The sequence below is a fragment of the Chenopodium quinoa genome, unplaced genomic scaffold (genome assembly GCF_001683475.1).
Source record: "Chenopodium quinoa cultivar QQ74 unplaced genomic scaffold, ASM168347v1, whole genome shotgun sequence".
Classification (NCBI taxonomy): Eukaryota; Viridiplantae; Streptophyta; class Magnoliopsida; order Caryophyllales; family Amaranthaceae; genus Chenopodium; species Chenopodium quinoa.
Genome location: NW_018742815.1, coordinates 871,400 through 892,897, shown reverse-complemented (window position 1 = coordinate 892,897; position 21,498 = coordinate 871,400). Strand labels below are relative to the sequence as shown.

At 32.5% G+C, this 21,498-nt stretch overlaps 1 protein-coding gene across 1 annotated transcript; it reads right to left on the bottom strand.

Moving 5' to 3' along the window:
* Window positions 1-1,374: 1,374 nt before the first annotated feature.
* On the bottom strand, window positions 1,375-12,576 carry LOC110725606 (topless-related protein 4-like). The gene is made up of 26 exons (XM_021905074.1): window positions 12,444-12,576; window positions 12,107-12,307; window positions 10,856-11,035; window positions 10,644-10,757; window positions 10,396-10,554; window positions 10,102-10,285; window positions 9,892-10,018; window positions 9,146-9,261; window positions 8,147-8,312; window positions 7,954-8,063; window positions 7,792-7,861; window positions 7,277-7,350; window positions 7,078-7,173; window positions 6,912-7,007; window positions 6,077-6,204; window positions 5,739-5,973; window positions 5,472-5,636; window positions 5,263-5,355; window positions 5,010-5,156; window positions 4,332-4,442; window positions 4,076-4,255; window positions 3,281-3,409; window positions 3,069-3,164; window positions 2,529-2,717; window positions 2,282-2,448; window positions 1,375-2,184 (listed from the first exon to the last, which is right to left on the bottom strand). Exons 2-26 carry the CDS (start codon window positions 12,184-12,186, stop codon window positions 1,986-1,988), a joined length of 3,411 nt encoding a protein of 1,136 aa, XP_021760766.1. The 5' UTR covers window positions 12,187-12,307; window positions 12,444-12,576; the 3' UTR covers window positions 1,375-1,985.
* Between the last annotated feature and the right edge of the window lie 8,922 nt (window positions 12,577-21,498).

Genomic DNA, 21,498 nt, shown 5'->3' with positions numbered 1-21,498 from the left:
GGTTTACTCTGAAAGACCAATAAAAGATTTGAGTGTGGTTTACTCTGAAAAACCAATATTTGATTGGAGCTCGGTTTTGCTCTGGAAAAACCAAAATTATTATATTTGCAGGTTCGAAAAGAATGACGTTCCTGCTTGATTGATTGATGACTGATGAGTTCGAAAAGATGAACGTTCTCATCATTGAAAAAGAAGAAAAAAAATTGAAGGCGACATCACAAGAGTGTGCATCTCGGCTTCAACAAAGTGAATAATTTCCAATCGCAACGTTCGTGTTACTGCCGTTACGATTGCGGGAGGGTGTTAGAGATATCGGAAAATATATGTGTGATATATTTTCCGTAGATATCATTTAAGTAAATAATATATTTAATTAGAATATTTATGTTAAGATATTATTTTGAGAATATATCTTTAGGGTTTATGGTTAGACGTATATCTTTTAGGAAGATTGTTTCCTATCTTATGAGTATAGGTTTTGTATAAATACTCAACCTATTGATGAATAATAATCAAGCCATTCTATTCTATTTCTCTCTAATTTGTCACAATTCTTGAGGTGCTTGGGTCTCGACTCTGGAGGTGCTTGTTTTTCGGGTTCATGGCGTCTTAAGCCGGGAACATGGGCAAGGTGGTTGTGGGAAAGGTGTGCTAGTGATAAGGGGCTAACCTTCTCGACCATGATAAGGGGCTAATCAAAACGTAGCAGCATATTGATAAATAATGAATGGCCAGATCCTGTAATTGATCTAAAATGTGAATTATATCATTTAATTTTGGACAATTTTTTATTTTTCAAATCCATTAAGAAAAGGGAATTGGGGTGCTTCCCACGTATCTCTCGAGGGTCGAGGTCCCATGAAACCAGTAGGATTATTTAAAACAATTTGCTTTATCTTTAAAATGTCAATTTAGTCAATTATGTATACACCTTTCATTAACTCAATGTCACTTTGCCTTTATATGGCCAATCACTAGCACCATTTGGTTCAAAACAACATTATATGACACCAAAATTCATCTTCTATCATCACTTAAATTTTCAACATTGGAAAATAGGCAAATTTCAAGAACCGAAGCCTTAAAATTTAACCAATTACAAAGTTTTTAAGATATAATGTCGAATACAAATGTGATGACATAGGATGCACCAAGGGATGCACATAACCAACTAAATTGATAGTTTAAAGACAAAGTAGACGACCCTACATCCATCTCTTGCGTGTAAGTAATCCATTCCACAAGTTTTCTTCATATTATTTCCACCAATTCTAATTACCATCTCACCTACAGAGTAATAGATATTGCTGATTTATACTCCATCTCGGCCACTCGGATAATGAAACGAGCATCTAGATGCAGAGCAAAGTAGTATACTTGCAAATAAATTCCTCGAGACGATTTGTTCAGTCAAAAAACAAGAGTAAATACGATATACAAGACTTAAAGAACTAAGATATTTCAAATCATTATGAATTACAGTACAATTCTACTTTTTCCTTGACAAACTAAGGTGCACTACATTTAGCGCTTTCCACGAACTCTAAACGACGCTAATAATATCCTACTAAAAAAAATTATTATAACGCTAACAAGTTTCTTCTAATAAAAAAAAAAGTTGGGGAGAAAAAGGAAATTCTTTCTGAGGTCCCTCCAAAATAAAAGAAAACACATGGGGTTAGTAGTAATATAGAGTTGGTCCAAGACCATTCAAAGTGAAAAATGAAATGACACTTCTAAAAGCGTTAATCACTAATCACTAATTGTCTAAGAAAAGTTGGATGGTTGCCAATTCCTGTGCCTAATCCATGAGAGAATGATCTTCAAATTCAGAAGGTTGACTAATGAAGATTCTACGGCGGTAATACCTGGATCCTGCAGCTTCCCTCTGATTAAAAAAAATAAGTGCAGCGAAACCAGGAGCAAGGTGACTGACTGTACAGAAAGAACATATTTGGTTGATTAGCAAAAGACGGTCAAATCAATCATCTTTGTGGTTGATCTGTCCCGGCTGCTCCAGATGGATTGCTAGTTCCAGCGCCATTTTCTGCAGGAGGTGGGGTGCCCCATTGGCCTTCTGTTTCTAGGGGCTCGAGAACACAAACACCACCATCGGTAAGTCCTAATGCAAATTGGTTGGCTTCTGTGGGATGTGCTGCGATGCAGAGTGGATACACTCTCATACTGTCAAAGCCACAGGAAATATTTGCTTGTTAAGGCTACTTCGAGACGATACACAATACAAAAGTGTTTCACAATGTTAATAATTATGATACTGTACCTTGGATTAGGAGGTAGGTATGCATTAGGGTTAATTCGACATCTCAGTCTAAGATTTGAAGCAGTGAGAATGCTGACACTCCCATCTTCAAAGCTTACATATATTGACAGGCTATCGCAGGAGTAGGTGGCATGCGTTATCGGGCCTCTTGCTTCGGGAGCAAACCACTGATGAAGGTATATAAACTAAAGGTCAATTTCAATGTTCGAAATGATTTATAAAAGATATGATCACAAGAAGAAAGTACCTGTTTAAGGCATTCAAGCTTAGGAGCCTCATATATAGCAATTTGTGTTTCATGCACAGCCAACAAATGTGTCTGATCTTGGTGAAATTGAACATGCGTATCTGAGAGGTGATTCGTAGATCGACCACTAGGGATTTGTAAAGGTTTACTTGCTAACTTTTCCCATCCATCCATGCTCCAAACACATAGCTAAAAATTGAATGTAAGCAACCAGTTAAAAGGCTATCATAGGTACTATACGTCTATACTTACAAAGCTATTTAAAAAATGTACAGTGAACCCAAAAAAAAAAAAAACAGTAGAAGATACAAGATTGCTGTTAAAAATTCATAATGATTGCACCAAAATTACAGTCAACCAATGCCGTAGTTCAATTCTCAATTTGATAGATCCCCTTTTATTGTAACTATCAGTAGAAACAAATCAAGAGTTTACTTAGCAATTATGTAAGTGCAAGGTGCAACCCAACATCTAAGACCTTCAACATTTCATTTTCACTACTATTTCAGAAAAACTAGAAAACAACATATCATTTGTTACCTGAGAATCAGCCCCTGAAGACACAAGCACATTTTGAACATTTGAGAATGCCAGGCCAGTGATTCTCTTTTGATGTCCTTTAAGTTTTGACTTGACCTGTACAGATAATACATCTAACATGTCAGCATTGTCATGTCATCAATATCTCTAACAAAAATTCTTTAGTTGGAAATACATATATATATAAAAACATCAGTAGCAAGGCTCAGGACCTCATCAACTCGAACATTGTATATTTGAATGGTTGAATCTTCCATGCCAATAGCAATAATATTGTTGTCTTGAGGATGGAAAGCCAAAAATGTTGCTGCAGGTGGTGGGGGCATGAATGTTGTCATTGTCTGCATTATGGAAACCAAACATAAGGCATCATAATGGTTGGGTAAAAGCCGACCAAAATATACAAACTAAAAAGCACCAACGGGAACCAACCCCCTGCCCCAGTCTTCTGTTGCTGTCTAACCAAAAAAATGAAAGATTAAAGCACTTTGGCAACACACACATACAAATGCCGAAATCTATGCTACTTGGACTCGGATGAAGTGTCAAATTAGACACGGGTGTCCTAGCATCGGACTCGCCCATTTTCTTGAAAAAAGTTGTGTTTTTAGTTAAAAAATGAAGTGTCCAAGTGTCGGTGTCCAACATGTGTCGTGTCGACACGGACACGTGAGGTAAATGAAAGAGTCCCGAGTAACATAGGCTGAAATTACTCATGAAACAAAAGGATTTAAACAGATTAAATTTTAATACGATGCTCAATCTGTCATCAATAAAGAAAGAAAGTTGGCTGCACATTACATCAAAATCTCAAGGCCAAATTAATAAAGGCAATGCTAATAATGGACAACCTTGAGTTTGAGGAGTGTGTGATAAACTTCCCAAGCATAGAATACATAATTGTGCAAATTTTGAAAATGGCGTTCAAAAAAAGAGGGGGAAAAAAAAAACTGTAAGGTGGCATTTGCGGGGGAGTCAAATGAATGAAAATTGAAACCACTGACTACCTTGAAAGTCATCATATTGAATAAAGAAATTTTTCCGCCTGAAGCTGACATAACATAAGAATCATTCTTTGAAAGTGCAAAGCAAGAAACTGTATCTTCAGGATTTGTGTCGCCCATATCATTTGTCATTAATATCCCACTCGAAGGTTGCCATAATTGAGGGGCAATACTTGCAGTCGCCTGTATGTAGATATGTTAACTCCGAGAAATAGTAGAATACATAGTGACAAATATAAATCTACCTTTAAGAAAATACCTTGCCAGTCGAATTTCTGTCATTCCTAGGCCATTTCCACAGTTTATGTACAGCATTCGCTGCCAGTGCCAGCATGGCAAATCCTGAATTCGTATAGATCAATCTAGAGATCTGAAATAATAGAAGAATGATAATCAATATATTATGATGTTTAACAAATAGAAGGCCTTGGACAGTGAGCAGGAACAACCAAATACTGCAGAAGATGCAAACCCCCGCATAATAAAAGCACAAGAGAAAAACAGTTTGGCTTAGAAAGATCCGTATAAGAATTTAATTAAATCCCGATTAAGTAATGACTCATCAAAACTGTTCTAGCTATCGCATAAATGAAGAATATAAGTTTACCACATAGAAAGAAGAAAGAATGCTAGCTACATATCTATATATAGCTAAAGATGACTGGCAAGTTCTGAATGCAACCCCAACACAATTCAACCAGCTAACAAAAAGAGCAACAGTTGTAAATAAAAGACTTGGGACATTCGTGAAGTCTGTATAATAGTATTCTGTAAATCCTATATGCAATGCCACAAAAATTGGCTTTAAGTGTCCAAACAAGGATCCAAGCATTAGACACGCAAGAAGATACATGAGAAAATTACCAGGCATTCACCCTAGAGATAAAGGCTTTGAGGAAATTTTATTAGGTCCGAACTAAAGAGTACAGTTACCTACCCTCATTGCTGATATACTATCAGGCAGTTTCAGTGATCGGCACTGAGAAGATTCATTAATCTCAGTCAGCTTCCATATCTTCGATTTATCTGCAGACTCATCAGGAAATTTTGGTTTCACATCAACTAGGCTTCGATTATCAGCATTCTGCATAAAATCAGAAGAGAATTATTGAAAAAACAAGTGTCTAATCCACAAAGTTATATAGGTGAGAATGGTGAAAAAATTGAAACAAACAGATCAAAACGAATACCATAGCAACCATGGCTGGCACAGCAGCTGTTCGATCTGCAATACTGGCTCCCACTGCAGCATTTGCAGCAGGAAATACGCCCATTGTAGGTCCCTGAATATGCAAGTAATGTAACCATGTTGTCAGTTAAAAGCAGGAAACTTATTTCTAGCTCAAATAAAAGTAACAGGAACTCGGGAAGCATATTGACCCCTCTCCAGTAGACATACCTTGACAATCGCAGCAGAAGCAGAAGTAGAAGTATCAAATGGGCGATTTTCTACAGCACGAAGTTGCCTCATCCCATCTGTATTAGCTAAAATTTTTACACCATTGTCACTGGTTGAGACAGCCATCAACGTTCCCTCCTTGTTAAACCGAATACAAGGAGAAGCCTGGTATACAAAGCATAAACCAAGAAACATATAAGGATACCAAAATTCATAAATTTAGAGCCCATAGCAAAAGTTTTATAACAAAATAGTTCTAAAAATTACCGGCAACCCGCCACCAGCGTCAGCTGTAGTTAAAATGTTAACACTATCCATATCCCAAAATTTGATAGTAAACTCATCTCCAGCAGCAAGGAACCTATTCTTTGTAGTATCAAAATGCACAACTCCCACTGAGCGCTTTCCCAAACTAACGTACGTACGCTTGACTGTTCCTTCACTTTCATTCCATTCGACAAGGAAGGATTCTCCTTCTTTGTTGGTCCCACAGGAGAATAATCTTCAAGAAAAAAATAATCAGGAAACAAAGAAGCAGAGTCAACCCCATTTTTAAAATTTACTATTTTAGTATATTACTTTGACAAAGGGAGTGCAATATTTACCTTGACCCATCTGCACTATAAGCCATCCTTGTTGACGAATGACCTGGCGCATCATAATCTACTCTTGAACCCACATTGTCATACAACCAAGCTTTTATTTTTCCATCCGTTGCAGTCGAGAAAATAAACTGACATGAGTGAAGCAACTTTTAGTTTCCACCAAGTAAATCAAGCAGCTGAAGCTCATTAATCTTTAGATGAAGCCATACAAAGCAGTATAATGATACAAGACATTTTATTGATAGATTCCTATTCAGGAGGCGACCAAGTGCAGTAATTTAAATACTTCCTCCGTTTTTTTTTTTTTAATTACACCATTTAGGTTGGGCGCGGTATTTAGGAAAAATTGTAAAAGACGGAGTATGTCAAAAGTGTCCAATCAATCAATCAGTTTGGCTCATGTCATGGGATGTGAAAAAGTTTTACACTAGCTGTGATTGGCCTACCGAAACCCTTCTCCTTTATCCAGGCTTTGGACTGGCAGTGGGAAAAGGTGGGGTAATAACGGTTGTTATCACATGTGAACAAGGATAATTAGGGAATTTTGTGCACCAAAAAAAAAATGTAAAGAAATGGTGCAATTAAAATGTAACTTTCTCAGAGGGAAAATGGTGCAATTTAAAAAAAAAGGAGGAAGTATAACTCTACTGTAATGAGAACTCTAACAATCCATTACAACAACCACAACAACAAAGCCTTAGTCCAAAAATGATTTGGGATAAAAATTGCTGCAGTAGCACATTGGCATATCTTCTGTTATAGATAACAGGGAATATCCATTACACAACAAAAAAATTAAAAAAACTAAGGCAAATTCAACGATAAAATCAGATACCTGAATACTCTCCTTGTGATGGGGACATACTGAATAAACAGGTGATTCATGACCCTCAAATGTATACTGCTTAGCCCCAGTTACAGCATCCCATACCTGAACAAAATAAAATTCTAAGATTCCATTCCCAGTATAATCGACATTGAAAACAGAAAGCAAAACAAACCTTAATAAGCCTATCGTCTCCACATGTAACAATAGACAATTGTTTGTTTGGATAAGAAAAGGCAAGATCATTAACGTTGCCAACGTGGGCCTCGATCTGTATAGACAGAAACACACTTCATTGGCAAATTGCAACCATATAAAAGCCTCAGAAGCAAGGATGTACGGACTTGAATACTACTACTGATAACAACACAAACCTCTAAGTGGTTTCTCAGATCATTGGGGCCATGGTAGGAATATATATGTACAATATGTTTTGAGTATGCAACACCTGCATTCAGGGAAAAGCAAATACATGCATTAAACTCATACCAACCACCAGCAATATCACAAGGGAATAGCGCCCACCTCCCGCCCCCCCCCCCCAAACACACACACTGACACACACACACACAAATAAATAAATTTAAAAAAAATATCAGAAGTATGATGCCAAATATGAAAGAATATATATGTACAATATGTTTTGAGTATGCAACACCTGCATTCAGGGAAAAGCAAATATATGCATTAAACTCATACCAACCACCAGCAATATCACAGTCAACAAAAGAGGGAATAGCGCCCACCTCCCGCACCCCCCCCCCCAAACACACACACTGACACACACACAAATAAATAAATTTTTAAAAAATATCAGAAGTATGATGCCAAATATGAAAGAATTCAAATCAACAAAAAAAAAACATAGGTATCAGCAACAGCAGAATACCAAAAAGGGTTCCATCAGGACTCCACATGACACGATTAATGGATGCAGAGTAATCACTGGCCAAAGAAGCCTGTCACAAAGAATATCAGTGTTAGCATTAGCACGTAGTGAAGATTTGAACATCAAATAACATGCTCAACAAGGCCTTTTAGAAAAACTAACCTGCAGAGGCATAGAACATGTACCAAGTTCCCACACCTTAAAATTTCTATACGCAATTCTTTCCCTGCTCACTAATTCCCACACCATGACATCACCCATATTCGTCCCCACTGAAACAACAAAACAGATTAATCTCAATTACTGTAAGAGTGCAACAAAGGTCAGCAAAAGAGGATTCCAGCAAAGGCGCAACCTAGGAGCAAAATTTGCTGCGATGGATGGAAGTCAAGACTCTTGACAGTAGAACCTTGGCTCAAACACATGACAACATCTCTTGGCAAGTCAAGAGATGAATATGAACTTTGACCATGGCTTTGGTTGTATGCAACTGGAAGAATGTTGACAGGAAGATTGTTGACCTGTTCACAAGTCCAACAAAGAAAACAATAAACCAAAAGGAATTCTCATATCCAAAACTTTTCCAAGTAGAACTAGTCTATAAATAAAAATTATATAAAATGCATTAAAGAATTCAAAGCCACTAAGCTCAAATGCGAATATAATTTTTACTCCATTCGCATATATATGATGCTGAACCTCTGACAAAACTTAAATGACATCCATAATATCTACTAGTAATATATAATGATTCTTTAAATTATTAGCCACAAATGTAATAAAATAATCAATTAGAAAATAGCCATATATTGTTGAAATGATAGACGCCTCAGCTAAACACTATAGCATTGCATACAGAACCAACCATCACTCTGTTCAGTAACATACTAACATTAACGGTTACTCCATTACCAGCACACTGTTAATCCTTTGTTATTAACTTAAGTTAAAAAAATTCAAATGTGAAAACACTAGAACTTACTTTGACAACCAAATTAAGGTCAGTTCATCAATTGTGCACAAATATCATGGTGTTCCTCATTTCAGAAGCGATCATTCGAAACTCAAAAAAAATTTATTAGAAACATCTCTCCTTATCCTTATACTACAGAAATTTTTACCTTTAGGTTCTTTAAACTTTCAAACTTCAAGTTATTGATAATCACCTTTGATCTCTACCCATCTTAGTCAACATGTCATCAAAGTCAAATAATATACGCTTTAAAGGCATAAATATCTGCATAACAAGTCTGTGTCTAGCTCAAAGAAGTAGTGGTGGTGTCTGTGGCCATTTCAATATTTCAACATTTCTATTCTTTCAAAGAGGATAAGAATGGAAGTAAGCTACACATACTTCTTCTGGCGCTCCAAAAGGTCTTGGTCTCTTCAACACATGTTCAGAATCTGCTGTTTGGTAATCCATAGCTGCATTGTTGTTAGGAGGAGTCCGCGGACGCTTTACTATAGCAGCTTCATGTGCAATAAAATTTTGCATTAGAATAAGATAAAATTAGCTGACGTGGCACTTAACACTTTGATTGAAAGATTTAACATCATTAATTAAAGACATGGTTAAATGGTGTATACAGGGAAGAGGTTGAAGAACAATTAATGGAGTTATATGGTGCAGAGATTTTAAAAAAAAATTGGTAATCTTTTTCGAATTTACAGATGCAGTACAGGGAAGAGAAATTGACGCAGAAGATTAGTGGGTTGCTTTTAGCGGTAGGCTGTAATTACAAAATCTAACTGACATTCTTCAAAAATGTTACGGAGTATTTACATTTTATAGATTCTAATTGATTCTTGCTCTCTAGCAATTTCCTTGAAAATATGATATTTCGATGGTTGCTTTTAATGGTAGGCTAATTGATATTCTTCAAAATAGTTATTTGTTTTATAATTTCTAATTGATTCTCGCTCTTTAGCAATTTCCTTGAAAATATGGTATTTAGATGCAATAATTAAGCCATATGTTGTTTTCACAGACAATGAGAAACTTTGATGCCCTTTAGAAAAATCTATCATACAATACAATATTATCTAGAATATAATATAACGGTAACACTGTCATATAGGCAACTTTTTTTGTACAAATACCTGGATTGTTAGGAACACCTAAACCCATGGGCCCAGCTGAAACAGCAGGGTGAGGTACAGGAGGAGATGGATTTGCCATCCATCCAGCAAGTGATGTTGGAAGAGGAGCTGGAGCAGCCTGGAATGGCTGCAATTTTCAAAATACAACATCTGACTGACATTCTTCTATTTCCCAAGCAAAGATGAAGAGGAAAATCTTAATTAACTTACTCCATGAGCTCCAAGTGGAGGAAAAGCTCCAGCCTTCGAAACAGGACCAGCATTCATCAATGGATTAGTCACAGGTGACGGTGCACGTGCGCCATTAGGAGGTCCACACGTATGGTCCACAAACAGAGTTTTTATGTCAGGATTAGGCTTGGGATTCTTGCATAGCTGGTGTTGCCAATTCAAACTGCAAGTGCCATAGTATAAATTGTCAGCACAACTTCCAATTCCCAACCAAACCAAACAATTTTGCCTCCAAAACCAAAAAAAAAAAAAAAAAACAAAAAAATTGCTGACCTCTGATTGATAAGAGTCCTTAATCTTGAATTCCTCAAGGTTGGGAATTGAAGCTTGTCACGAAACAATGGGTTGGCTTCTATCAACTTCTTAAGTTCAGCAAGCATTATGCCCCTAGCTGACTTAGTATCACCATATTTTGACAGTTGCTCATTTTCTCTGCATTATTCACCAACAAACCCAATTCGGTGATGTTGTAATAAAACAGAAGGGGGGAGGGAGCCTTCAAGTACATTGCTAGCGCATACCTAAAATTATCCAAGGTTAATAAAAGAGTTATTTCCTTGAAGAGCTCTTCATTAAAAGCTGAAAAAACCTTTAGATCCTTGACAAGAATTTCTACAGCTTTCGCACGATCTCGCCTGCAATTAAGATACCAAATTAAGACCAGTAACATAAAAGCTCACTTCAATAAACATAACCAAAGATAGCATTACACCTAATGGCCACAGACACTCACTTATCCAGGGCTTCAAGGTACTTCTGCTTCCTGATTTCGAAAAAGATCTTCATGGAGTATCTATTATCATCAACTTTGGTGAAACCAGACAAGTACTTCTCTGCCTCGTCCCACTCTCCACCAGTCACCAATTCTTCAAAATACCTCATGTTAAAAAAGAACCCTGATTCTTGCTCCAATCTGTACCAATACATTCACAATATAACAGCTGACCATGATCAAAAAATACATTACAGCCTCAATTAAAAGCAAATTTGCAAAATTAAAAGCTACACTTCAGAAATTTCTATTGCCAAATAAGTAATGCAGCTACATTTCTTACAGACATATACTACTAACTTTAACTGGCGTACCCAAGTGTCGTCTAAGGTCATTAATGCAAAAAATTGACCTCAGATCCTTTTGCCTCATTAACCCTTCAAACATTATACTCCAAGTCTCCAACTAACATTGTAATTGGGTTATTTTACCGGTCTTCATATTTGTATGGTAAAAAACATTAAAAACAATACTTAGTTTCAATCGAATGTACAATTTCCCATGATTAATGCAGCTACAAATGCAAGGTCAAGGAAAGGTACCAAAATGGTCATAATAATTAACTTCAACCAATCCATCCCCACCTCCCCAAGTTATAAAGGTCTCAAATGTCCTGTTTAACAAGCTTAAATCTCACATATAAAAGTCGGAACCAATGTAACATAGTACGCAATTCAATTCAATTCAATTCAATTCAAAAATTACGGGATGCAAGAACGAAAATGCAAAAATCCGGAACATATCTCCACAAATTTACTATGTAAGGGTTTCAATCTCCAATTCAAGAGTTTATTAACTTCACACCCAACCACATTCAAAATCAATGAGAAAATTTAGACAGAAAATTTAGACTCTTATTAATTTGCCACTCAAGTACAATTAATTATAATTCTCTTAAATTTTCAGCAACCAAACACAACAGCACTACTACCAAACAAAGCAAATGTCGCAAAAAAAACAAAAGAAATTTTTTTTTTTTTCATTTAATCAAATACCAAGTCATTATGACGTCAGAAATTACCCATTTTTTTCGCTTTACTTAATTTTATCCACATCACACAAAAGCCAAAAGTTAACCATACTAAAAGAGGAACCATTTATAATCACAACAAATTAATCATAACAACAGCAATAAAAATCAAAATTTCTCATTTTTTATTAATAATTAACAAATAAAATAAAAATAATAATTAAAAAAAGAAATTAAATTACCTGTGAACACTATCCTTAAATTTCTCCTCCTCCAGAAACTGAAGTATGAGAAAAACAAGCTCTCTGCTTAACGACGTCATTTTCCTTCAATTTATTTAATTTTTTTTTTATTACAAAAAAAAATTAAAAAATGAAGAAAAAATCCTTTCTCCAATTTTTCACCACCAAATCTCAGATCGATTCCAGAAAATCACCAAATCCCTAATTTTTCAACAAAAACAAAATTAACACTAATTAGTAAAATAAAACCTAAAAATCTCATAGCAATCCAGAAAAACAAAATTAAAATTCGAAAAAATAAAATTGAAGATTAATTTAATAAGAAAAAAGCAAGTACCTCGAACTCGAAGAAGAAGTAGATCAGTTTTTTTTCTCTCTCTTTCTTTCAATTTTCTCTCTCCTCTTTGTTTTCGCTGAGCTTTCTCTCTCCTCAGATGGAGTTTTCTGGGGGTCAGAGAAGAAAGATGGGGCATTTATATAGAGTGAAATGAAGGAGAGAGAAAAATACCCTAAAAATAAAAAGGAAATTAAAATTATTTTTAAAATAAATTGAATTTTTTTAGAAAGCGAAGAAAACAAAGGGAAACCCAGACAAAATAAATACTCATTTTCTCTATTATTTTATCGTGTTGTGATTTTTTCGGGAAATGAGATGGTATTTTGAGAATTTGAGATTGGTTTTATTGATAAGGAGGTTTTGATAAGTGAGTTTGCTTATTATCTCGGTGATTGATAAGTAGGTGTGATTTTCATTGGGACTTTTTATAGAGACGTTACGGATTTTCCAAAGGCGCGTGATTTACGCGCTTTGTTAATGGGAGTTAGGTTGGACTTGGACAACTACCCCTTGAAAGTGACATTTCTCTTTTCTTTTTTTTTTTTTTAAAAAAAAATATGCTTTCTCTTTCCAATGTGTGATGTGTCTTTAAGGTTAAGTAGTATGGTAGTACACCGTAATAGGTACATTACACAATTAGAATATTAATAGCGATGTCATAAATTTAGAGGTGTTTAATTTTTGTATTGAAAATTTAGATATCTTAAAAGATGATTGTAAGTGTCGAATGACTACTACAGTATTATTTAATCAAATCACCCCTCTCTATTCCATTCAAAAAAAATAGTCTTTTAGTACACCGTAATAGGTACATTACACAATTAGAATATTATTAGCGTGGATGTTGACTAAGGATATGTTCTCTTCAGGTTAATTTCAATTCAGTTTCTAATTTCCTTTTTTCATAACAATTCAATTCAATTCAGTTCCTAATTTTCTTCTTTCATAAACAATTCATTTTACTTTAGTTTAGCTCAGCTCAGTTCAATAAGTCAGAACATACCCTAACTTAGTTGTTAAAGGTGTAGTCGTGTTCAGTAACCGCGGAGTATTTAATGGCTTTCTAAATAGTATCAAGGTGAGTACCTCGTGATCACTTATTGGAGTATTAGTCTTTGTATAACCAGATACAATATTAAATATTGAGATAAAAATTATCACGAGGAAATTCAAGACTTAATTGATATAGAATGTAGTTACAATCCATGCATTATTTTACGGAGTTATTGCGGAGTATTAGTGAAGATGCTGGCTAGCTTAGTTGATAAAGGTGTTGTCGTGTTCTGTAACTGCGAAGTATTTTGTGGCTTTCTAAACACCAAAGTAAGTTAAGTTCCTCGTGATCACAAATTGCAGTATTAGTCTTTGTATTGTTAGATACAGTATTAAATATTGAAATACAAAATATCACGAGGAAACTCAGGACTTAATTAATATAGAATCTAGTTATAATCTATGCATCATTTTACGGTGTTATTGTCGCACATTCATGACAGATAGGACACAACTGTTACAAAGGAAATTTTGGTATAAGTTTTTTTTCTCGTGTCATTTAGTATAGATACAATTGGTTAAACACAAGTATTGATCAAATGAGTTCATACAAAACTTAAACCAGACCATACCTTAACATGTTAGATCTCCTTATTTTCAAATATCGTTGTATTTGTAAAAAAAAATTAAAAATTTGAAATATATTGATTAAGACAAGTATAACAATATCACACATGATATAGAGTAATTTTTTTCTTATAGATCTACGTAACATTAAGGTCAAAGTTCAATCAAATTACGCAATTAGATCATATTAGAAAAAATCAGATCTAACCAGGCTCGACTTCAAAAGAATCTAGATTAAAGTACCTTATTTCAAGTAAGGAGAGCAAAATCGTCTTTTGTTATTATTAAGTTGAAATATATGTAACTATATGAGATCTTGTTACATTTGTTTCCGTACAAAATTTTAAAATATCTTTTAATCCCTCCGTTTTTAAATACTTGATTCACTTTCTTTTTTCGGCCGTTTTTAAATACTTGTTCCTTACCTTATTTGAAAAGGTTTTACAATATTTAACTCATTTCTCTTATCTAGTGGACCCAACAAATATCATATTTTATTAATTTCATGTTCTCTCTCATTCAATTTCTCCACTACTTTTGTTTTTTACAATTCTTTATTCTTCCACCAACCTCACTATCTCCATATTTTATAACTTTCTCCAATTTCTCCTAAAACTCCGTGCATGGAGAAATGGAGCAAGTATTTAAAAACGGAGAGAGTATTAATTTTAACAAAATACTTCCTCCGTTCTATTAATATTGCAACAATGGACTTTTTTTGCACTATTCATCACTCTTGTTTGACCTTATTATATAGATTTATACGCTAAGTAAAATATAGTTATGTGGGATCTTATTGGATTTGTCTCATAAAATACTTTCACAATATCAACTTTTATAATTTATACTGTACTCTTACACAATTATAGATATTTAGCATATAAAATGTGTTTTGGGATGCGTAATTTCCTCCTTGTTGCAATATTAATAGAACGGAGAAAGTATAATTTATGATATTATTAATACGGGGTATAAAATACTTGAATACATTTAAAAGCGTGAAACTCCAAACACTACTATTGATATTTATAAAAAATAATAAAATAAAAAAAAAATAAAAAAATAAAAAAAAAATTAAAAATAAAAAATAAAAACTCCAAACACTATTATTGATATTTAAGTTGATGTGGTGTACAAAATTAGACAACAAAAGTTAGTGAAATTGATTGATTATGTGGAGTTTACAGTAGAACAGTACAGTACTTGTAAAATAAAGGAATTTAATTTAAATTTATTTGTTTTGAATATTAGTTTGTTGGGTGGAGGATAGTGACAAATGCCAGACCAAATGTAAAAGAGTTTGTTGATTAATCGTTGGATTTTTCACATGCTGTGGGGAAAGTAATAATTCCATTTTATTTTATTTTATTACGAGTATTTTCTTTTACTCCGTATTTATTTTATTTTTAAATAAAATTACTTTTTTTTTCCCCCCTCTTGCCTTTTCTGGAAGTGGGATATTGTGAAAGTGTCGGTTGGTGATTGGGTATTGAGCTTTAGTGCTTAAACGATAGACCAAATGCATGTATAAAACGTGGCGTTGCTTTAGAGGACATTTCGTGACTAAATGAGAAAAAACAAAAACAAAAAATAAAAAAAATAAAAAAAATATACTCCGTCTTCCGGATTTTTTAAAAAGATTAGATGACGTGTCTGTTCATATTTACTGAACTGAACTAAACTAAACTTATTGGAGCTGAACCTGAACTGAAATGAATATTGTATGGGATAGGAGAATTAGGAGCTGAACTGATTGGAGCAGAACTTAACTGAACTAAACTAAACTAAACTAAACTAAGCCGAAATGAATATTTTATGAGATAGGGAAATTAAGAGTTGAACTGAACTGAACTGATTGAAGCTGAACTGAACTGAATTGATTGGAGCTGAACCGAGTTACTGAGTTGACCTGAACTGAAATTAAGTAAATGTGAACAAGCCCGAAATACCATATTGAATCATCATCTCTCATAAATTAAACAATTAACCTACTTCCAAGCAAATATAGTTGGTGGAATTCGAAGTTGTGACCTCAAAGTCACGAGGTGAATAGTTTGATTCTCCGTAATCCGTATTATATATGTGTATTCCAATATTCATACAAACTATATACTTGTATCACACATACAATGTATATTGAATTTGATCTTATAGATTTATATAAATATTTAATTGTATTGTTTAATACGGAGTTAATATAAAGTTTTCATTGTTTTTATTGATATATAATTAAAAAATTAATGATCATCAACTGTTAGTTTAATCACATTATTGCCATTAACTTCAAAGGACATGAATACCTTTTATAAAACATGCACGTGTGAGTAATTATTGGATGTATAACCCTAAATACGGTGATAAATTTTGTGTGAGTGGTAGATTAGCAAATTGATGCATGATAAAAGAACATCAATGGGGAAAAAAAATCAAGTTTTATTATTTTGGTTGTAAAATTAAATAGTTTACAGAGTTCAGTTAAGCTCCAATCATTTCACTTTAGCTTCCAAATTCCTTGTCACGTAAAATATTCATTTCAGCTCAATTCAAGACTTGTTCTCATTGACTGAACTGAACTGAACTGAAATAAATATTTTATAAGATAATGAAATCAGGAGCTTAACTGAACTGAACTGAATTTCAACGTATGAGAACAGACCCTCAGCTAAGTTCAGTTCAGTTCAGCTCCAATCAGTTCTTAAGTTTAGTTCAGCTTCAATCAGATCAGTTCAGTTTTAGTTTAGTAAATGTGAACAGGTCATTAGGTTCTAACAAGTTCATATTAGTTAATCAATTAATATCAAATAAATTTGGATATATAATTACTGTATGTATGAATAATTTGGATAAAACTAGATTTCACATTGACACTGGCTATTATTAAAAGCATCGCTCTTGATAACAAGCTAGCTCTACCCAAATTATTATCCATGTAGTACGTTTCTTACTTCTTAATAATATTCAAAACTTAAGATAAAATGTGATCTACTACATCACTATTCAATAGGCGTACAATTAAAGTCTCTCTTTACCCAAATGAACACACCTTTTTTTTAGGAGCATCAAGTTTTTTCCTAACATTTGCATGCCTTTTTCTAAAACCTATTTGCTAATTTAAGCCGTGCAAATTTGAATAATTTTATTTGTTTGACTACTTTTTCTTCTAAAGTAGTTTGACATGTTTGCCCACTTACTTGACGAATAATCTTCATCTTCATAAACTTATTTGGAAGATCACTATCATACGTTGACTTTTTAATTAACTTTTTTTTTTTTAAAAAAAATCTTGAGAACCTCTAGTAGTGCTTCGAAAAATAAGTTACCATTCAAATTAAAGTACCACACGGCAAAATCTAGTGGCCTATAATAACTTAACATATATGCATGCACCATTTTAAAATAACATAGTACGGAGTACTTGTGCTTAACTAAATTAAATTCTATATATAGGAGTGAGCACTGTGTACTAGACTCAGTTCACATTTAGGGTATGTTCTCATACGTTGAAATTCAGTTCAGTTCACCTCCTAATTTCCTTCTATTATAAAATATTCAGTTCAGCTCAGCTCAGCTCATCAGTTTAGTTCAGTTCAGCTCAGTTCAGTCAATGAGAACAGGCCCTTATTGAACTGAGCTGAATTGAACTGAACTAAACTGATTGGAGCTGAACTGAACTAAACTGATTGGAGCTGAACTGAGCTGAACTGAACTGAACTGAAATTAAGTAAATGTGAATAGGCTCTCATTTTTAATCTATTTCTTCATTATATTTTTTATTACTACTCGACTACTTTATATGAAACTAGTTTTTGCCTCGTGCAATGTATGGATTCGTAATAATAAAACTTGTTAATAATAGTCGATTAAAATGAAATGACTTATATAACATTTTAAAAAAAGAACTTATAATCATTAACCTTTTTTATATTGTGATTCTTTGAGAGGGAAAAAAATGAAAGAAAAAGCAAAAAGTTTTTGGCTGTTTTTTTTATTTTTAATTTTTTATTTTTTAGTATGAATATGACACATGTACTTCTAGAAAAACTTTGATGATTACTTAAGTATAGACTTAATTTTACAATTTATTTGACAAAATTATATCCGTTACATTTTAAAAATTGTTTTAAACATAACAGATCTTCCTTAAAGTAGTGTTAAACTTAATTACTCTCTCAAATTTTTTCTCAAATTTTTTATTTTATTTTTAAGTGAAAGCTGATACCTTATTAATTAATTTGGTGACAACTAATACAAATATCTCCATTCACGTATATAAGAATTTTGAAAGATGACACATAACATTATTATTAATAATAAAGCTTTAGGTTCTATTAGTTCAGGTGTCATGCATCTATGTATAAATAAATTACAATGCATCCATTTAATATAATATATACCAATCGAGCAATCATGCTTGAACAATCACTTAATTTCACAAAAAATTAAGAAATAAAAATAATTATAACAAAGGAAAAATGACTACCTTAAAAATTGTTTGTAAAACAATTATTTTATTTTTTTTAAACATAAAACAAAGTTTAATAGTCTAGCTTTAGAATGTCACTATCAATAAATTATAAGAACAAATGGTCATACTTTAGCTTGTTGTGTCTAATTTGACTCTTTGTTAAAAAAAGGAAATAAAGCAAGGTTTGCAATTTATTCCACTCACCTACCATTAGACATATAAGAAATAGCGTTTATTAGTAGTTTAATTCTTAATTTAGCATCTACATCAATTTCCCCAAAAACAATTGTATATTAGCAATTACTTCGTACCATAAGGGTGTAAAAAAAGAATGATATTTTTTTGGTATTGAATTGATAATTTTTTATAATATGATAGTCTCGACTTTCGATTGTTTCTATTTTTTTTTTGTTCCACCCGTTCACTCTTAGGACTAATCCGAATTTGGAGATCATTTCTGAACGATTAGGTTCCAATTCCCTCCCAATTGTTGCATATTGTTGTCCCCCTAGATATACATATCCTCGAGATAAATAAGAATATTGTACTTATTTCTTTACACTAGGTTTTAATTACACATAAGTAAGTTTGTACTTCCAACATACAAATATACTTCTTTTATGATTTTATCTACGGAGTATAAAAGTTATCTCGGTTGATCATTTATGTGAAACAATCACAGTTTAATTAATAGGAAGAACTTCGTCGGAATGAACAACACACATGCAATAGTTAAATTAGTTTAATATTGGAATCTCGATTGAACCAAAGGCACCGAGTTACTCTAAGTGCGACTATACCATAATTAATCATCTCTTAATTTTTTTTAAAAAAATATATGCAGCCCTATAAACTAAAAACGGAAAGAATTAGCAATAAATAAACATATATTACACCAATTTAGGCCCTGTTTACTTCACCTTAGCTTATTTTTGCTGAAGTGAAATTATTTTTACAAAAACAAAATTATATTTGCTGAATTTAAATTATTTTTACCGAACTTATATTATTTTTACTGAACTGAAATTATTATTTATAATTCTATATCTAGTGGTTTGATATTATTTTTCAGCTATATAAGATATGTAACTTACGACACTATTACAAATTATACTATTAAAACATTAAATGGAGTATATAAAAACAAAATAAAAATAGTATGTATATTTAATAAATCTTAAATGAGTCTGAGGAATGAAAATATAAATTTAGTTGAATCTTAAAGAGTTAATATAATTATAAAATATTAAATATTATTAAAATATGATGTGGCATGGGGAAAAAATCTTAAGACGAGACGGGGCTAATCTTGCTCTAAGAAAAGAAATTTCAAACAATGTACTTGCATACTTAGCACATCCTATTAGATAAGATATACATAAGTTTTGAGATTTGAGAGTTAAGACCAAATATACGATAAGTTTTGAGATATGAGAGTTAAGACCATGTAATCATTTAGAATATAGATATATATAAACTATAAACTTTAGTAGAAGACGAATTTAACAACAAATTCAAATAAACTTGATGAATAGAGTACAAAGTACGGAGTATAAAAGTAAACACATAACCAATGAGTTGTGCACTTGTACCCTTAATTTGATCATAGATTTGATATTATTGGTTGCAATTTTTTTTTTTTTAAAGGAGGAACAAAACGTTACTCCGTAAGAGAGCAAAAAGATGCTGATCCATCACATTCTTAAAACCTAAACACTACGAAAATTGCGTGCATCAGACGTTTTTTTTTTTTTTTTTTAAAAAAAATTAATGGATAAAGGCTTGCCAAGTCGAAAAATAAAAAATGATAAAAATAAAATAAAATAAAAATTAAAACATTTAAAAAAGAAAGAAAAAAGTTCCAATTTATCGGAAAGCAACTGATAATTCAAGTTTTTAAAAACTTCTCAAATCTCAAAAGTCCTTTCACTCTTAATCTCTCAAATTTATCATCTCACGATACTCCGTATTAATTTGATAAAAACTTTATAATATCCTTTTTCTCATCTCAAACTCAACATTATTTTAAGTTTTATATAAAAAAAAAAATTAAATAAAAAGGAAGCTACAAATGTCAAGTCACACTGACGCAAGACTACGTTTTAGACGGTTCTTTCATCAGAAAACTTTCAAACTTTATTTAAAGGAAAAAAATAATTGTTTTTAATTATTTTTATTTAATTTTTGTTTGAATTATAAAAAGGGAAATAGCATGAATATGTAGAATGTGGACACTACTATTATCATAGATTTAATAAAATAAATATATAAAAATAAATATGAAAATAAAGTTAAAATACTTGATAAAGAAATTTGGAGGTGCAAGTGCAACGTGAGGCTCAACCCATCACATGTTATCCACCTGGTTGCTATCTTGCTTACATGTACAAAACAACCCTCCAAACATATTAATCATTCACATTTAAATATTTCGACTTCTAGTGGATATGTAACAACTTTGATAGATCTCTTATGCAACGGGTGTATAAACAAGCATTATGTCATGTTTAGTGGTACACGTTATGTTAACATCTTTAATAAATTTAGGGTATGTTCTATTCATAAGAATTAACACAATATATCTCTTTTAATTATTTGTCTTTATATGAACAAAATGTAATGGTAATTTGAAATTCGATAACTTTTATCGAGTCTTGTATTTAAATCTATCAATATTAAACAAGTTTAGGTACCATATGTATATATCCACCTTTAGACATTAGATAGACATTAAAAGATTTCATTTTTGCAATAATGAATCTAGTAATGAGTGGCAATATAAGGACAATATTGACGTATATAATTGAAGGTTGACAATATTAGTAATAATTGAAAGGGAAAGATTAGTTGTAGGACTAATAATACCAATATTGTGACTTTATCCCCCTACCTACATTGTAGGCTTTGTAGCATACTTATTGATATTAATTTTCATGAAAGATCATTTTTCATTTGTAATATAAGTAAACA

Bases quoted from the DNA above. Each gene is read 5' to 3' on its own strand.
- LOC110725606 (XM_021905074.1), bottom strand. From the start codon at position 12,186: ATGACGTCGTTAAGCAGAGAGCTTGTTTTTCTCATACTTCAGTTTCTG. The intron at 11,036-12,106 runs GTAATTTAATTT...GTATTGGTACAG, and splicing joins TTTAAGGATAGTGTTCACAG to ATTGGAGCAAGAATCAGGGT. The intron at 9,262-9,891 runs GTATTTGTACAA...TTGCACATGAAG, and splicing joins AGGTGTTCCTAACAATCCAG to CTGCTATAGTAAAGCGTCCG.